Below are 20,247 nucleotides of genomic sequence, written 5' to 3' on the forward strand. Positions count from 1 at the left end.
CATGTTCAAGCCTTACATTTGGAAAAATACTATAAAACGGCTCCTTTATTAATTTTTCAAAAAATATATTTATTAAAAACATTTCAGATGCTGAAAATATATTAACTAGTTTACCCTTACTCTGAAGAGCTTATTTATAACTGGTATGGGAAAACTAAGGTTTTTCATTGGCAGTTGCAGAAGCACCCTAACTACCATTGTTAATGGAGTGTAAACTTCTCAACCCCCAAGGGAAACTGGAATGTGCAAAACTAAAAAACAAAAGGAGTGGTTGAACTGGGTTAAGGAAAGATATTTTCTTTTTGTAATTTCAAGTTGAATGAATCTCAAATTTATTTTACTAAACTGTAAAAAAAGAAAAATCTTTTGAAACTTTTTTTTAATTCCAAGTTTTCTGCATACAAAAGTAAATTTCCCTGACTTTTCCAGTGTGAAAATTTCCCTGACATTTCTAGGTGGGTAGACTGTATCCTCTTCATTTAAGCTTTTTTTTACTACCTAAAAACTTTTAACATTTGGAAAGAGCAAATTAAAATATCAATTTAAATCAAAGAGGGGAAGAATGAAAGGATATTGAAATAACATTTGACAAAACTGCAAAGACAATAAAAAGTTTATTTTTAAAAAATAAAGCTAAATTGAAGCTTAAACAATACTGAAACTTATGATACACTCATACTGCTGAATTTCACAATGAAAACAAAATATTCTACAACATTACACAAAAACAGCAACATGGTATTTGGTCTAGAAGACTTCTTATTGGCATGTACATCAAAGCCAAACAAAAGAATCTAGTGCAAACTCAATTTCACATATAAATTTAAAAAAAAAAAAAAAAACAAATCTTTCACAACAAAACATTTCTATAAGACAAGCAGGATTTTTTTTATGAGGTAATTTTAATTATTTTGCATCAAGACAATTTAAATTTGATATACTTTCTAAATGACAATAGGAAATTCACAATTGCATGAACTTGAAATCTACAAATTATAAATATAGGAACCAAATTAGGTCACCATGAAGAAAAGATATGTTTATACATATAATACTGATTACTGTGATTAAAAGCCTAGTTTTTCAAGGTGTAAGGAAGCTGCTGAATATATACATTTTATATCCGTAATAGGATAATATGCCAAAGGCATTAAATACTTCTGAAAAACGCATTAAAACATTATGTTTGTATAAATACTTAGAATAACATTTCTAAAATATTAAATAAGCTCCAAAATCTCAGAAGTCAAACAATTCATACTATAAACAAATTTTAGAACTGAAGATTGCGGATTACACTTAAAAAGATTTCTTCAAAAAAAATCAGTAGATTTTAAAAAACTTGTAAATGATATCTTCAAGGACAACACAATATTGAAAAAACTGGCACAATAAGGAGTAAAAATTTTAGCACAAATAACTGGAATATAGTACATGAATATAAAAGATTTTTGTAGTGATATTCAATATTAAGCTAAAAGATTCCAGATGATTTCCCTCCTGGAGGATTTCTAATACGAATGCTCGTTTGAACATGTCTTGTTGAAAGTTCAGATGCTTTCTCTTCAGTCATTTTCTCATCTGAAATATTGGAAAAAATACTTCAGTTTCAATCTTGAAAACTTTAATACTTAAATAAAAAGGGAGATTTATGTTCAACAGTCAAGTGATATAGTTCGTACATCAGATACCCAACAATGCGAGAAAACTGAAAGAAAATTACCTAATTCTTCAATGTTTCAGATATCAGGGGTCTGTCCAGGATTTTTCACAGGGTCCGTTTTTTGTGAAAAATAAAATAATTTTGTGAAAAATGAATTAATTTTGTGAAAAATCAAAAAATTTCGCAAAAAAAAAAAAAAAAAAAAAAAAAAAAAAATTTGTTAAAACGAAATTTTCGAATTTAGAGATGGCACAAACTGCATCAATTAAACTTAAAGTTGAGCGTTTTCCTCTTCTGCGTCGAGAAAATCATTCTGAATTTTTTTCTGATATTTGGCAAGGGGGGGGGGCATCGCTCTTTCAAGTATCAATATTTATCTACCATTCTACATTATGTTGAATTATACTAGATATATTTCTGTACAGTATTTAAAATAATTGTAACAAAAATAAATAAATAAAATAAAATTCAGAATAGGGTTCAGCATTCAACTTTTTGACCCAAGACCAGGGTTGGCGAGGTTTTGGACACTATGGTAAAAACCCTGGTTTTTACCGTCCTGTCCAAAACCTTTGTGTCCAAAACTGTCCGAAAGTGTCCAAAACTATATTTTTAGAGAAATTGTATTTTGTGAGAAAAAATCAAAAACAGAATAAAATGCATCAAAGTAAAGTTTTAGATTGAACATTTATTCAATGTGAACATACAACTTATTTATGCCGCTGATTTTAATCTAGTTACAGAAGTTGAGTTCTTGATTTAAATTTAAATTTGTATGCATCAGTTTATTTTATTTATTCATTTATTATTATTATTAGGGTTTTTTTTTTTTTTTTGATAATGGTCACTAAATTTACTTATGCTCGTGCATGTGTGCAAATGAAAGCAGGGTTGATAAGGTTTTTACCATCCGGTTCAAAACCCTTGTATCCAAAAGTGTCCAAAACTATTTTTTTAGAAACCATATTCAGTGAGAAAATATCAAAAACAGAACAAAATGTGTTAAAATTATGTTTTTTTTTTTTTTTTTTGACTATTTAATATATTTATTTAATGTGAACATTCAAGCATAAATATATATGTAGCTTATATATACAGCAGATTTTAATCTAGTTACGTAGCAATTAAATTCTTCATTAAATATTTCAATTTGTATGCATGAGTTTTTTCTGTTTTTTGTTTCCATAAACCAAATTTTTCGACGTGTCGAAAGAAAGCGTTCAAAATATAGTGCAATAATTGACTTAAATGCAATAAATGACAATTTTTTGTACATACAGAATGTATTATATTAAAAATATGAACTAGAAAAAGAATAGCACAAGTTTTAAAATATAAGTTGTGTTTAAGCATTAATTTCTTGTTCTTTAATCTATGATTTAAAAAATAATTTTCATTAAAACATCAAGCAAAATTTATTTGCAAAAACCATTAAAAATACGAAGCTTTTAAAAAAATGTTGTGCATTTGAAAACATTCCTTTGAGTTATAAATGTAACTGAAATTAGTTGTAATGGTAGCAATGTGAATTTCCTTTCATAACTCTACCAACTGTTACAAAAGGAAGTTTTTATGTGATAGAGTTATTGGCATTTTATTTTAAGTAAAATATTTTTTAAATGAACATTTTGGAGAAACGTATTATCAAATACTCATTAATTAAACCTCATTAATATTTATATTAATGCATAACAAATATTGTAGTAAATACAAATTGATTACACCCCTTTAGCTTTAGCATAGTTTTGGATAGTTTAAGACAGTTTCGGACACTTTTGGACAGTTTTGGACGGTAAAAACCACCTGTCCTGTCCTAAACCAGTTTTGGACAGTCCAAAACCCAACCCTGCCCAAGACACTCTTAAAAGGCAGAGAATTTCGTTTAAAACTTATAAATTCCATGATTTTAACAAAACTAAAAAGATATTTCAATTGTTTACCTCTTAACAAAGCGTAATAATCAAAAATTCGAAAAATCTGATTCCCATAGCGGATGCAAAGAGATCGCAATTCTGTGATCAAGTGAAGACATCAAAAGTATAAAAACGGCTTGTAAAAGAAATATTTTTGATAAAATTATTTTAAAATTGTATTTCAGAGTCCTATGATAAATATATCATTAATATCTGTGGACACAGTTGACCCAAAAAATAAAATAAACCATCTATTCAGCATTTTAATTTTTGACTCATAACAGAAAATGGAATTTTGCTTTAAAAACTTGAAATGGGAGTTCTAACAGAAATAAAGAGACTTATGCCTTTTCAGAAAAGTTTACAACAACACCGCTGCTAATTAGCTGTGATAAAACAACCAACCATTATATTTATTTGGCAGTAGCAATTATTTATCGCTTGCAGGAGTATCCCAAGAGTGCCAATTTTTTTTTTTCAAAATTAGCTAATTTTTTTTAAGCTGATCCCTCTAATTTGACTTAAAAAAAGGTTCCAAAAATTATCGGTTTATGCACAGAAATATGCGTTATTTTGCTTTCAGATCTGCTCTTGCAATAAACAATTTGTGACAGATCCGATCTTGTTTATCAGAATTTTGTGAAGGGTCCGTTTTGTTTGATCGGGATTTTGTGAAAGGTCCGTTTTGGTTGATCGGATTTTTGTGAAGGGTCCGTTAACGGACCCAAATATCCTCTGGCCAGACCCCTGGATATTCAACAATTGAAAACTGCATTATAAAAGAATTATGGTTTTAACGTATGAAAACAAATTCGTAAATTAAATAGTAGCTCTATGAAAATTTTTCCCAATTTTATTTAAGAGGAGTTTGTAACCTAATTCCAAATCAAGAGCCTTCAAATGACACAAAACTAGAGTTTCTAATGTAAATTAAAAGAAACTAAATTTAATTTTAAAAAATATACATATGCAATTGATCAAATGTGATTTTCCCTCAAAATGTCAATTTTTAAAACATTGTTTCTAGAAAACAACTTTGTGCAGTGGCCGCTGCTTATATGAATCACGTTTGTTCTAAACAGTTTTGATTCTATAAAGAGGCTGATTCAATAAAGCGGCTAATTCAATACAGCTGGATTTTTTCTTTTTTTGACGATTTGATTCATTGTGCCGTTGATTCAATTGACCACCCATTCATTTAACAGGCGTCCACTATATTTTGTTCCGATATCCTCACCGCATTTTATTTACATGTTCATACTTATACTGAAGTGAAATTTTTGCTTTAGGGCTCTTACTTTTTCGTAAGCGAGTGTTTTTATGTTTAAAAAGTCTCTTCATTTAACACAGTATTAGTTAAAATTTACCAAATTACGAAATCAACAAATTTTGCTTCCAGACTTGATATTGCATTTCTACATGCAGGTTTTGTTTTTATTAAACATAAAAAGTTAAGAAATGAATCACCCCTGCTCCAAGCGGCTGAGTATTTTGTCATGGATGTTTCATTAAACAAACATGGCACCATTTAATACTGCTTTTCTAGAGATTTAGCAACAAGTTATTTTTGTGAATTTTTTTTTTGGGGGGGGGGGGGGGTAGGCTGCTTTTATTTTTCTACACTTTTGAATGATTTCCATTTTCTCAATGTTGAATTCAATCAAATTTAATCGTCAGAATTAGTGATTATTTTCCAAGTCTCTTTGCAATCAATTACACTTATAAATTTAATCCTTGCCTAGTCCCATTCTGAACTGTCTATAGAAAAAAAATCTGATTTTCCTTATCTTACCTTCTGACGTTCAACACTATGGCGACTTTATTCGTCAGAAAAAAGGTGAAATGATAGTGTACCTAACTATACTTCTGCAACATGTTTCACAAGGATGAAACATTTTTGAATGCAAACATTGCAGGGGTGATATTGTGAGGCTCTGAGAAGTTGAGCTCTGACTCTGACAATGTTTATCGCTGTTTTGGAAAATAGGGAGGGGTAACTGGTGCTAAGTTGAGTTGAGAAACTTTCTTAGTAGTTATTTAAAAATATTCTAACTAAAATCTGAGCCAATACACGTCTAATTTTCACTAAACACCCCAAAAACAGGTAAATATAGTCAAGGTCACAGCTCAAGTAACCAGAGCTGCACTATAGTGGACTTGAATAAAATTTTCTGAAGATAATATGAAATTTTCGGAAGCTCTAAGAATTCTGCTGTCTTCATCAGCAGAAAAACTTAATGATCCCACAACTTCATTGCTTTTCACCAAACTCGCCAAGCGACCATGCTACCATAACTCTGCTGATACCGTTAAGTCAGCAAGTGATGTATACTATCAGTTAGCAAATCAATCTTTCTAATGAAACTTCTCAACTATAACCCTCCTCTCCCCCCCAACACACAAAAAAAAGACCAACTAAAAAACATTACCATCTGCAACAAAAGAAAAATCCTGTTCCTCGTAGAAAAAATAATTTAATTCAAACATGCAACTTGATTTATATGATCATTTTACATCTCCTACAAGAAAAAAAAATTTAATAAAAATCCACATTGCACACACACAAATGCAAAAGGAAAACCCCTGTCCCTGTAGAAAAAATACCTCAAATATGCAATTCAATACAGATAAAATTATCGTTTTGCACTCCCTAGAAGAAAAAAGCTCTAAAGTCAAGTCTACATTGTAAATACAGCAAAACAAAAAGGAAAATAAAACCATATTTTGAAAAAAAAATCCTATGGGGACACTAGAAAATAGCTGGGTTATTCGTGGTCAGAAAAAAAAAAAATTGTATTTTATTGAATTAAAATCTGCACTAAACAAAATGAGATCCTAGTACACCTTTCTGAACCCCATAGTGCTACCTGAAATTCTAATTTATTTCGGCAACATTTGAGAAACGAGCTGATGTGTGAATCACATGACTTCCTTTTACTCCAATTTAATGTCATTTCCCCATTACTGGCAATTTCAATGTGATTCAATATCTTACGCTCTAAATATCACCAACAGTGACCAAATTAATACAGATTTTTAAAAAACTCGCCAAATTTATCGCCAAGTTGGCGACAAAACTTGGCGACCAAAAGTCTGGCGATATATTGCCGTGTCCGCCAAATTATAACACCACTTGATTTCACATCAAAATTAACAATGATTACCCCCCCCCCCAAAAGGGGCGGAAGATCCCTTTAGAAACACCCGAATGCAACAAAAGGGAGAGGTGCACAACTAGACCCCACTAGGAGTGTACGTACTTTCTAGGACATACCGTTCTTCAGTTATGCGACATACATACGCACATCCGCACATATATACGTACATACAGACGTCACGAGGAAACTCGTTGTAACTAACTCGGGAATCGTCAAAATGGTTATTTCTCGTGTTTATACATTCTTAGGCACTTATCTACGTGTGGTCGAGTCGAAAAAAAAAACTCAATATTCAATCGGGGGTAAGTAAAATGGAAGTTAAGGTCGATTTTTGAGTGAAAATTTTTTCGTAATACAATTTGCGCCACAAAAGAGGAATTGAAAAAAAAAAAATTGTCGCCAAGTTGGCGAAAAAACTTGGCGACCAAAAGCTTGGCGATACGTCACCAAGTGTTTACCAAATTATAACACCACTTAAGTTTGCATTGATATTAACAATGATTTCCCCCCAAAAAGGTGCAAAAGACCCCCTTAGGAACATCCGAAAGCAACCAAAATGGGAGGTGCACAACTAGACCCCACTACGAGTCTATGTACCAAATTTCAACTTTCTAGGACATACCATTTTTGAGTTATGCGAGATACATACGCACATACATGCAGACGTCACGAGAAAAGTCGTTGTAATTACCTCGGTGATGGTCAAAATGGATATTTCGCGTGTCTATACATTCTTAGGCACTTTTCCGCATGTGGTCGAATCGAAAAAAAAAACTCAACATTCATTTGGGGGTGAGCAAAATGGAAATTAAGGGCGATTTTTGAGTGAAAATTTTTTCGCGAATGCAATACTTCCTTTTTTGTAAAAGGAAGTAAAAAGGAAACTAATGTCTGATAAAAGATTTATTTTCCCTTACTTAAAATGCTTGAAACTTTCCCTTTAATAATTAATTTCATCCGTTTCTTTTTTACCATAGCTAGAAAATATTTTGATTTCTTTGCTCTTGTGAATGAAACCAAAGTCTGAACTATACAATAATTATTTAGAGAGGAAATATTCATTTTTGGGTCCAAAAATGAAATTTTAAATCAAAAAAAAAGAGTAAACCTTCCCAGCAGTACCTAGACAGTTTTAACGAAATCTATCCAGTCGATTACTCCAGACATAAAAATTTGGAGTTTTTGATTTATGCAAGTAGGGTGACGGCACCAGTAACAGTCATAAGTTTGGATTAAAATAATAAGAATTTTAGGCGGGTTAAACAGATGTTGCTGTGGCCAATGAATACGGTGTAGTCATCTAGTGTTAGAGTGAATTTCAAGAGTCAGTATGTATTTACAAGGCAGTAGTGGAAGGTTATGAATAGCTACCTTGAGGTTAGCTAATATTTCATGCAGCAGCTAACTGTTGACGTTAAGAAGGCGTTTTCAACCACCATTTTGCATTGTAAAATGTCGACACGAGTGCATGCTGGAGGTATTTTTAATGTTTGAACTATGCTCTTTTAAGTTCTCATCGTTTTCCATGTACCCTCACTTCTAATGTGAGTTTTATCAATGTCTGTTACTTATCTCCAGAAAACTTGCTTTTCTAGTAACAGACACCCATGTCTGTTATTGGTCCTTAAATCCTTTTTCATTTTTATCTTTTTTTTTTCGCTCCAGATGAGGTTATTCATTGATTTGATTGTGCTTACAGGTTCAATATTGAAAATCAAACAACGTGACTAGTGTCAGACAAGGTGTCTGTTACTCATGCCATATTTTTTGGAAACCTTCAGAATAGTGAATAAATCTTTTTTTCAGTTCAAGATTTTTTTGTGATGAAAATTTTCTACTTGGGTAGGTACTCAATTATTGCTCATTTGAATTTGTACTAGAAACAAAGAATATTTATAAATTTTTAAGAGAAAAATGGAATTTTCTGTTACTCATCCTGTCTGTTCTCATCCCTTTAGCCTGTCTGTTACTGGGTATCATCAAATTTTTTGGTGTCTGTTACTGGGGTTTGGAGCTTTTTTCGAAATTTAGCAAATAAAAATAGAATTGATTAATTCAGAGGATCCAAGAGCAGCCAAACGTTTGATGAGATGTTGTTGCATGGGAGAAAAAGTTTTAAAAATTTATATACATTTAAAGGATCAGAAAATTGAGTTAACCCGAGAGCGATGTCTTAAGCATGTCTGTTACTGGTGCCGTTACCCTATAAAGACTAAATATTACTGAATTGTAAGTGTTTCATTGCTGGAGACTTTAGTGCGTCACTTGGTGATTTTGGCTATTATACACATGAGGATGCTTATTTTAAACTTAGGTAAATATTTTTCCCAATTCATTAAAAACAGATCAAAATTTTAAATAAGTACTAAAACTAAGAAACTTGCACAACTTTAAAACATTTATATTGATGCTTTGAATACTTTTTTATGTGATAATAAATTTTAATTCTAGACATGGGGAAAATACTACAACTTAAAATAAACTTTTAAAAATCTTTAAGACCATGATTTTAAATTTGGACAAGAAAAAAGACAAGAAAAAAGCCCCTGGTTTAATTCTCAGGAAGTGAATATACACTGAAATTAATGTAGACTAAGTTCTCGTTTTCCCCTGGCCAATGTATTACTTTTTCAGGGTTCCTACTAAAATTACAACCAGAATAAAGCACATTACAGCAACCTATTTTTTTTCTCCAACTACGGCATTTCTTTCAAGTTCTTGATAAACTATAAGACTGATACTAAGTATTGTCGGGATGGAATTATAGCTGGTTCCTGGAGATTCCAGCAAACCAAATGAAAATTATACACATTTTGAGAACCTTTTCAATGGCAGGGTTGCCAACCTTGGAAGAACAATTTGAGGAGCATCTGTGGCGATTTTGAGGAGCAATATGAAAGTTTGCGGAGCAGTTCGGTATATTTTGAATAAAAATCTAAAAATAACTAAAATCACATCTAAAATTGTTTTAGAGATTTAATATTAACTTTAAGCATTAATATAAAAATAATTCTTTTAAAATTAATGAAACAGCTTCAAACACTATTTCAATCTTTGAGTATAAGGATCTTTAATGTAACATATTTACATGTTTGACATGATAATAGCAAACTAGAAAAAGTTCGGCAGGGTAATGCGGAGCAAAATACTTTCGAGCCGTTTAGTTGCCATTTTTTCAGAGCAACTCTGCAAAATGCAGAGCAGTTGGCAACCCTGCAATGGTTTTGAAGAGCATTTTGCACAGAATTCAATATTGCACAAAAATAATTAGTGTTTAACTGATAAAACCCTTAGAAACAAAGTCATACTCTGAATGCAAACAGCTTTGATCTCCCCTATCCATACATAGGTCATAATGTTAAAATAAAAATAGAAAAGATGGAATAAAAGTTTTGAAGTTAGTTGAAGCTTTAGAATGTTAAATTAAAATTTTAAAATTATAACATAGCAGACAAAATACAAGATTAAACGAAAATACAGAGTGAAATATCACTTCTCAAAAGAGGGGCATTTGTGCAATTGTCTTTGGGGGCAGGGGGAGTGTTACTATTGCAGAAACTGCAAAATGTCGAGTAGTTTGTAATACTTCTCATACATATAAACTGGTAAGTGTGCAATTATCAAAATAACTTTAATCAATATAAAACATGAATAAAAAAAGTTTTCCAGAAAAATTAAATATATGAGCAGTTTTAAAAAGAAAACAGAAGGAAGCTGAGAAAATCAGAGCAATGAAAGTTTGAAAAAGCATATTTAAGAAATTATATATATAATTTTGAAAAAAAAAATAAATATAAATGCCTGGTAGTTTTCTTTAATAATTTAATGAAATTTAAAATTTTAGGATAAGAAATAACCAATGGACGGACTTAGAAAAGATTGAGAAAAAAGGAGAGAAAATTTTATTTTTTAAGGACTTGATAAGCAAAGCACGTTGTCAAAATAGATAATTTATGCTCAAAATTAAGCACTTAAAAGGACCCTTTTTTCGTTAGTCCTTGAAATCAGGGGCCAATCCAGGATATTTTTCTTGCTACCTATTTTTGTGAAAGTATTACATCATTCTATTTTTGTGAAATTCTTAAACACTGAATTATGATAAATATTAAGATAAAATTGAAATTTCTAATAAATATGCTATACATTATGTTAAATTAAAAATTCAGTTCCATACATAATGATAAAAGTTGTTAAAGTTGCCTCAATATTATATAATTGCACATATAACATTTATAAGTATGGTTAAATTTCCAAACCAGCCTTGGTTCTGCAACATTTTTTTCATTATTCAATATTAGATGACGTACTGTGTCATGCACACTAATAAAAATTATCAAATATATCTTACTAAGTTATATGATATTTCAATCAAAATTATAAAATATGCAGCATGTCATTGTCATTAAATAAATAAAAAATTTTAAATTATTAAAAATAGATTGGACCGATTTCAAAATTTATTTACAAACACCATAAAAAAACTTAATTGTAATTTTAAGAAAAAAAATTATTCTGAACTACATCTAACCTCTATCATAAAATAAATAACACTATAAAAAATCGCTTGAAAATTTAGATGAACAAATAAAGCTTGCACCTGAAAATACATCAAAATTTTGATCACAAAGACAACTTACCAGTAACCTTTAAGTTATTTTCTTCCACATTATTTTCTTCAGTTTTATTTTCCCCTGTATCACTTTCAGGCATCTGAGATCTTTCTCCATCAATTTCTATTACTATTTCTTCCCCAGTAATTGGATTACGACGAACTATTTAATATTGGAATAAACCATGCAAAAATAAGCAAATAAAACAAAATAAACTACAGAAGTTCAATTTATAACAAACTAAAATTACTACTATTCAGAAATAAAAGCTTGAACTTGGTACTTAAATCAAAATGCCACACAAAAGAAAAAATCTATTAAAATATAAAAAATATGTAGGGAGAAACATGCAAAACTGTCAACATTTTTTCATTAGATTTTTAAAAATCTAAACTGAAATGTAAGAAAACTAAGGCATGAAAAAAATTAATGTTAAACTTATTTTAAACAAATCCATTTTTTATGGAAGATATACCAGTTCCTTGCCATGAAAATTAGATTAACTTCATTCTAAATTTTACAAATTCTCTGAAATTGAATTGAAAATATTACCCGAGAAATATTAAACATAACTTAATACATCATACCATATTTTTTCTTCACTGATCTCTGCACAGATTCTGAGCCATTTTCAAAAATATTAGATTTCGTTTTATGATTGGCTTTAGATGGAGTTGAAAGATCAGCATTAGAATTCCCAAATAATCTATCTTGAGTGCTATTACTCTGTTGCTTTGGTTTTTCTCCATTAGTTGCATAATGAGCAGCCCCAAGCCCAAATATATCACTAGATCCACCACCAGGAGGTTTCAATACTCTAAAATTAAAAAATTGAACCAAAATATTAATTTGATATAAATTTTAACAATGTGAAAAAAACTTTTGAAAATTAAAGTTTAACATTTCCAGATCTTAAACGTATAATAAAAAGCACTGATATTTCCTTTTTATAATGCTGATATGGAAGGATTTTTACATTGATAAAACTTGTAAATAATTGTTTTAATACTTAAAAAATCTTCAGAACTACTTTAAAAATTGGATTCAACAGTTTCAATATTAATTACTATTTTTACAACATAAATTACTTCAAAGGAAAATTCATAAACTTATTCATTTTAATAACTCAATTGGGTGTAAATTATCGTTAAACAATTTTTCAGAATAGCCAATCTTGAGTGTATATAAAAAATGTCAATAATGAACATATTTAAACGTCAGTTGTCAAACATGCTTATCTCTATTTCCCCGAGATAGAAAAAAAATTAAGGTATAAATATTTCAATAGAAGTTACAAAAATAAACAATTGGAACAAAGTCAAAGTGATTATATTATTGATATAGTTGAACATTTTATAGTATGACATGTTCTGATTACATGTTTTACTAATTTTAATGATTATACAGGGGTCTGTCCAGGGTTTTTCACGGGGTCCGTTTTTTGTGAAAAATCAAATAATTTTGTGAAAAACAGAATAATTTTGTGAAAAATGAAAAATTTTTGTGCAAAATCCAAAAATTTTTGTGGAGGATCGTTTTTCTTTTTTTGGTGAATTTTTTTTTTGTAAAAACGAAAATTTCAAATTTATAAACATTAATAAATGCGTTGGGGAGGGGGGCTCATGGTGCAAATTGCGGCATTGAAAAATTTAAAATAATTGAAAAATAACATTTTCAGAGAAATCGATAACAACATCGTTGCTGGCTCTTTTTATTCTGCTGTGATAAAAGAAACAGTAAGCATCACAGAAATATGCAGACATTTCTTTGAAAAATTAGCCATTATTTTGATTTTAGATTTGCTTTTACAATACATGATTTGTGAAAGATCCGTTTTTGTCGATTAGAATTTTGTGAAGGGTCCGTTTTGGTTGATCGTATTTTTGTGAAGGGTCCGTTTTGAGTGAACGTATTTTTGTGAAGGATCCCTTAACGGACCCCAATTTCCTCTGCCAGACCCCTGTTATATTCATAGCAAGTTTATGCAAAACTTAAAACCAAATTTCAAAAATGTAGAGATTTTTCAGTTTTGTCAATAGAAATAATTTAAACGTTACAAGGGCATAAACCTAGAACATAACAAAATCTGTTCTCAATGATCTAAAAATAATTGTCGGGCAGCTTTTTCACTGTTCAAGAATGCCCCCTTCCCTCAATTTCCGAATAGATGTAAGTTTCAGAAAATTCTTTGTAATATATAGTTTAATTAAACAACATGTTTCAAGACTTTGAGGTCTACATGACTGCAGACATAAGAAAAAAATTTCTAAATTCTATTCAGATAGCTGAAGAATAAAAGACTGAAGTCTGATTTCGAGATGGAGGTTTGGGAAAATTCATTTGAGATATACCAAGGAAAAAGTACGGCATTTATGCTATAAATGCAGGGAGATCTATACTATTATAAAGAGAGAGTGGATTTTTGTGCGTTTATATGTTCGAGATAATCTCGGAACCACTGCAACTGTTTGAAAAATTCTTTCACTATAAGAAAGGTGCATTCTTGCTGAGTGACATAGGTTATAATTTATGCACATATGCATTCATACAATTTTTTAAAACCAATAGTTTGTCTTCGCTACCAGTTGATGTTTTGTACTATTTTGCTCTTATATACGTTAAAACTAATTCCGATTGCCCTGCATCTGCTGTGACGGGAAAGTTGACAGCTCTCTTTGAACTCAAATGCTGATGGTTAGGAACAACTGAAAGAAAATTTTATCACAATGCCAGCATGAGAATTGCCAAAAGCTTTACAACCCATTTGAGGCTGCAGAAATAGGGTACATAGCATTCCATTAAGCCTAGGGCATTGAAAGCCATTTAGAATCAAAGAATGTTTATGCTGCAAAATTTTAAAAAGTATAACTGAGATTTGCTTTGAGCATATTAGGTTTTAATTCCCTGTTCTCCTTATTTATAACCGGAATCGAGATTGGGGATAATACTAAGAAATGTATAGGACTGTATGCTGATGATATAATTATCTGGAGCACCAGCGGAAGTCTAACTACTGCTCAAGAGGACATCAACTCTTCTCTCGTTGAACTCGAGAAATTTGCTATAGAGCACAAAATTATATTCAATCCTTCTAAGTCTGTTACAAGTATATTTACCACAAATAGACATTTTTATAATTATGAGCCTGAAGTTTTTCTGCTGGAAAAACGGCTGAAATGCGAAAAGCATCCGAAATATTTGGGTTATATCCTTGATCAGGAGATTCTCAGTCATGCACATATAAATAACTTGGTCCTGAGAGGCAAACAGAGATTGAAAATTTTGAAATATATCTCTGGCAGACCTGGGGAGCGGATGCTCAGACACTTCGAAACACTTATACTGCGCTTATTCGTCCCGTTTTGGAATATGGGTTTCACGTATATCGGGCTGCCTCTGTCAGTAACCTTGAAAAACTGGAAAGGGTTCAGCTCTCTGCTGCAAGAATCATCACTGGCCTCCGAAATAGTTGCCCTAGGGATATTGTTCTGTACGAGGCTGACCTGCAACCTCTAGGACTCCGAATCCGAAATCTCCTGGCTAAATACTTTGCTAAGCTTGTTAGTTATGGTGACCAGAACAGGACCTCCAGTTATGTACGAAACTGGAAGAATAATCAACGCCTTAAGAGACAGAGCCCACTTGGCTTTGCTGAAAGTGAGGGTTTCCTTTTTAATGAAGTTGAATATGTTTCACTGACTTGTGGTCTGGATGCTGCCCCATCATTATATGAACGAGTTTTCTTCAAACCTCACTTGTGCTCGTACACCAACAAGAGCTCCCAACATCCGGAGTATCTTAGACAACTTGCTTTGGAGGTTATTCACCAAATCCCATGTGATGCATTGCAAATATATACTGACGGTAGCAGGGGTGACTGCGCTATCTCCGGTAGCGATGTTTATATCAGAGAAGGAAACGGCATTAAGATTTGTATTAAAAACCCTGATTTTTGCTCCAACAAGAGCTCCCAACATCCGGAGTATCTTAGACAACTTGCTTTGGAGGTTATTCACCAAATCCCATGTGATGCATTGCAAATATATACTGACGGTAGCAGGGGTGACTGCGCTATCTCCGGTAGCGATGTTTATATCAGAGAAGGAAACGGCATTAAGATTTGTATTAAAAACCCTGATTTTTGCTCCGTCTTCCGGGGCGAACTTCTAGCTATTGAGGAGGCTCTGAATTATTGCATCACAGAGTGTCAGTACTGATATTTGGATCTTGAGTGATAGCCGAAGCTCTATTCAGCATCTGTCTGAATGGTGGAAACAAGGTGACAAAACAACTCTGAACATAATCCAACATCTAAAACACTTGAGTAAACGCCTCACCATTGCTTTTCAATGGATACCGTCACATGTTGATGCACTTGGGAATGAGATTGCCGATGGGCTGGCTCCTCAGGAGAGCCGAGAGATTTCTCCTCATAACGGATGCCTTTCTTTTTCAGAAATTGCAACCCGTGTTAAGCAAAGCATCAGTTCCTCCTGGAGACAGCCCCCTATTCATGAATGGTACAAAGCATCCCGCCCTGGTGCTGCTTTACTTCGGGCAAGTAGTAGAGAACATCAAACCGTCCTAGCCTGACTGAGAAGTGAACACACTCGAGCACAGCTACATGTGGCTGGTATTAAGGTTTTCTCCTTGTGCCCAAAATGCAATTTGACTCAGGCTGCTCCCGCCCATATTTTCTCTTGCAATGGCTGTCACCTGAATCAGCTGTATTCCGACCCTTCTGCTGTTTTGGAGGGACTTTGTTCGCACGGCTTCATGGACTTGGTATGATGTTTCTGTCTGCCAAGTGGGACAAGCAACAACAACAGGTTTTAATTCAAGTTGTGTAGATAGATGATAATACTTCGTGGTTCTTAAAGTTTAATTTTGCATGCATTTTTGACTATCCTTTAAGGTTGAATTCAATTAAGTACATTTAGTTTAGAAGATTCTCAACTGAATGAGTATTTACTCACAATTATTATACTTTCAAAGTTCCCAACAGCAACGAACAAAAAGCATTGGATAGGAAAGAATTTGACAGAGAGGAAAAATTAAAAATTATTTGTAAAAATAATCTTCATGATGATCTTATTAAAGCATTTAAAAACTATATAATTAAGTCATAGCTGATAAATATCCTATCAGAAAGAAATTACCAAAAAAAATGGAGGCATATGAGAAAAGCAAGTTTCCCGAAAAAAACTAGTACAAGAGGTGGAAAGGCATTCCGCGACTGAGAAAGACTCTCCTCTTAGTAGAATACAGTCAAGTCCCGACTTACGCCAGGGATGCATTCCAAGACTCCGCGACTGAGAAAGACTCTCCTCTTAGTAGAATACAGTCAAGTCCCGACTTACGCCAGGGATGCATTCCAAGACTCCTCGCGTAAGTCGAAATTTCAAGTTGTGGAAAAATGTAAGCATTTTTTAGAAACATACCAAATTTTTAGACATTTGTTAGCATCCCTCAAACTGCTTTAAAGCATTCCTCAACTATACATTACAGTTTTACATGAAAAACTCCACTTTTACTGTATTTAAAAAATAAAAAAATGTTTTATTCAACATAAAATAGTTAAAATGCACAAAAAGAATGATAAAATAAAACACGGTACATACAGTATGTAGTAATAATAAAATGCTGCACTATAATAGTACTGTACAGTAGATACAATAATAATATTTATGAGTTAAAAAATGATGATGAAGATTTATGCTGCATAATCAGATCGTTATTTTTCATAAAATACATTTTAAAATACGGTTGCTTCACCTTTTCTTTTATAACGTTTCCATTTATGGCAACAAGCCCCTCTTTCCAATCTCTTTAATCCACAATACAAGAGCAGCTTCCATTTTCATATACTTTACTCAGACTCTGCAAGCTTTAACATTGAAACTAAGTTCTGAACTTATACGGATATCATTTTGTTTTGACTTTTAATTGTACGTATGGAAGATTCACTCATACTTATTGCGTTGCTACCGTCAACGTTTAGTAGCTGTCCAAGCATATCGAGAATCTTAATCTTCTTACAGTGAAACCTGTGTAAGTTGACCACTCGCGATGCAGTACTTTGGTGGTCAACTTATAAAGGGCGGTAATGATTTTTTTATTTTTGTCATTCTTGGCATCATGTATTCATTTTTTGAGTAATTCACCCTTATTCTTTCTGTTCAACTCACTTTCCTTGTTTAACATTACTGAAAGTGAAACAATAATTAAAAATACTATTCAAATAATTTTACAATTTGTTTCCTTGTTTTTAATTATATTAGACACTGTAGTGTTAGAAATTCCATATGTGCCGGCTAATTTTCCCTGGCTTTCTCCATTTTCAATTAATTTTAATATAATATTTCATACTTTTTATTAATCTCAAGCTCAACTAACTTTCTTTTTCAAGCCTTTTTTATACAACTTATAGCACAAAGAGCAATAAGAGCTACTCTCCCAGTTCATAAAGGCAAAATTAAAATGTCATATCTCTTAATCCCTTGCACCAGAAACATGTAACTTTACTCAGCCAGGCGTACATCTGCATACCAGCAGAGCGAAGGGCCCGCGTCCTTAAAGGGGCTAACTGCCCTAGAAATTGAAGAAAAAATAGAAAAAAACTAGCACTAAGACTTATTCACTTTACAAATAGACACTGCTGGCCACTAGGGAGGAGCCCTACATATTTTGTTGCAGGGGGGGGGGCCAAAATGCATAGATCCTGGCCTGCTCTTTTTAGCACAATTCCTGTGTTGCCACAACATATTGCAACTGAAAGAAAAGACTTAGAACTTTTCTACTGATACCTATTTTCATCGAACAGAGTACAAAAAGCTATCTCAAACAGAACAACAAATGAAAACAAGTTTGGAGAATAAAGATCAGCATAAGCTTTATACTGCTGTTTAGTTAGTAAAATGCTAGTCTCTCATCAAAGCATTAAAAATATTTTTGGAAAGCTATCAAATAATAATAATAAATAAATAATTTGCTGAAGAAAGTTTAAAAAAATAAAGTGGTCAACTTACAAAGGGGTTTTTACAATACTTCAAACCAAATTTGGCATACATTAGTGGTCAAGATAGACAGGTGGTCAAGATAGAGAGGTGGTCAAGTTACAGAAGTTTTCCTTTATTATATGATAGGATTAATTCCGTTCCTGACGAAAGCGGTCAATATAGACAGGTGGTCAACTTACAGTAAAACCTGTGAGGTTGACCACCCTTGTATTTTCAGAAACTTTATTTCCCTTCCCCCCCCCCCATATTCATAAGTTTTAGATGAAACAGCTCACTAAGGCGCCATTATATTTCATCAACTTTAATGCTTAGAATATAAAAAAAAGAAAGCAGTTGAATGATTTTTTTTATGCACTAACAATGTGATGCCTAGACTAGTTTGATGTGGGAACTTTCTATGGTCAATGTGATGCTAATGGGATTTAATAACATTCACAAAGTATATATTTAGTTGTCAATAACGAAGCCACTACTTCCTTCTAAAGAAATTCGTGTTGTGGACGAGGAATTCGCTCGCGTCAGCTCTAAAATTTGTTACTTGTGGAAAATTCGCATTATAGCCATTTCACGTCAGTTGAATCACGTTGTAGCAGGAGTCTACTGTATACAATATTCATCCTAATAGCTAATCTGAATTTTGCCACATAAGAATTCATTTGGAACATTTTCGTGTTCATATTTCTAAAGTCGTTTAACTGTTAAAGCTCCTCCCAACCTATCAAGCAGCATGTAAAGGACTGTCTTACAGATGACAATAAACCTTGGAAACCAACCTTAGTTGATACGTGCAACTTTCCGACTCCGCTCCTAAACTCAGAATTGTTTACAACTACCTTAACTTTTATGTCAACTTTTAGACCCTATTGCTTAATGGCAAAATTTTGAAAAGATCTGTGACGACATATTACAAGGAGAGCGTCAGCAGAAATATTATGATTTTCTTTTAATGTCAAGCAATATAAAAATAAAAGGCTAAATTTGGAATGAAGCAGACATTAAATTGGGGACTTGTTGCCGCAGCGGTAGAGAATCAATGAAAACAATTCCATCAAAACATGATTGGTACATGAAAACCAGGAACATAAATTAATGTTGATTGGCATACCCGGTGGAACTGGAAAAAATAAATAAATTCAACACTTTCCAAAAATCAATCAACAGGCTTTTGAGATTCTTTTTTATGGAACTGCCGGAACTTAGACAAGTAAAAACTGACCAGTCCACATTTAAACTACTCTAAAAATCTCTTCCAGAAAGACTCCGTATATTTAACAAGAAAAAACGTACAATTTTTAGAATTTCTTCAACAGGGTACTCCTTAGGACTTCTCTTCACGCTTTTAAAATTAAAGGCGATATCCCAATAATTTTATTGCGCAACTTCAATTTGTCTAAACTATTCAATGGAATTCAACACAAAATTAATTTCACTACGGAATATGATTTCGAGTACAGTCGAGTCCCAACTTACGCAAGGGATGCGTTCCAAGACCCCTCGCGTAAGTCAAAATTTCGCGTTGTGGAAAAGGGATGTAAAAACTTTTATAAACATAACCAATAATTTTAGACACTTGTAAACACCACCTTAAACAGTTAAATACCTTTTCTTAACTATACATTACTGTTTCTTACATAAACTGAATTTTTATTTGTGTTTAAAAAAAACTTATTATTCAACATAAAATACTGCTGCGATGCACATAATCAATGATCAATGGGAAAGAAAGGCATAAAACAAACCAGTCCCGTACGTACAGCATGTAGTAAGGAAACCAAATGCCCTATAGTTGTACTGTACAGTTGATTCTGTAATGATATTTATAACTTGAAAAAAAAGCAAAAATGATTATTTATGCTGCGTGATCAAACCGTTATTCTAATATAT

General features: G+C 32.2%; 1 protein-coding gene across 1 annotated transcript in view; it reads right to left on the reverse strand.

Annotated features, from left to right (window-relative positions):
* Nucleotides 1-595: 595 nt before the first annotated feature.
* The window catches only part of LOC129218509 (uncharacterized), a 45,367-nt gene continuing 25,715 nt past the window's right edge, over nucleotides 596-20,247 (reverse strand). The window contains exons 3-5 of the mRNA XM_054852797.1: nucleotides 11,932-12,161; nucleotides 11,372-11,506; nucleotides 596-1,581 (exon numbers count right to left, since the gene is read on the reverse strand). Of these exons, the coding sequence (XP_054708772.1) occupies nucleotides 1,475-1,581; nucleotides 11,372-11,506; nucleotides 11,932-12,161 (472 nt within the window). The 3' untranslated portion in view covers nucleotides 596-1,474. The remainder of the gene's footprint in view (nucleotides 1,582-11,371; nucleotides 11,507-11,931; nucleotides 12,162-20,247) is intronic.

The sequence above is a fragment of the Uloborus diversus genome, chromosome 3 (genome assembly GCF_026930045.1).
Source record: "Uloborus diversus isolate 005 chromosome 3, Udiv.v.3.1, whole genome shotgun sequence".
Lineage (NCBI taxonomy): Eukaryota > Metazoa > Arthropoda > Arachnida > Araneae > Uloboridae > Uloborus > Uloborus diversus.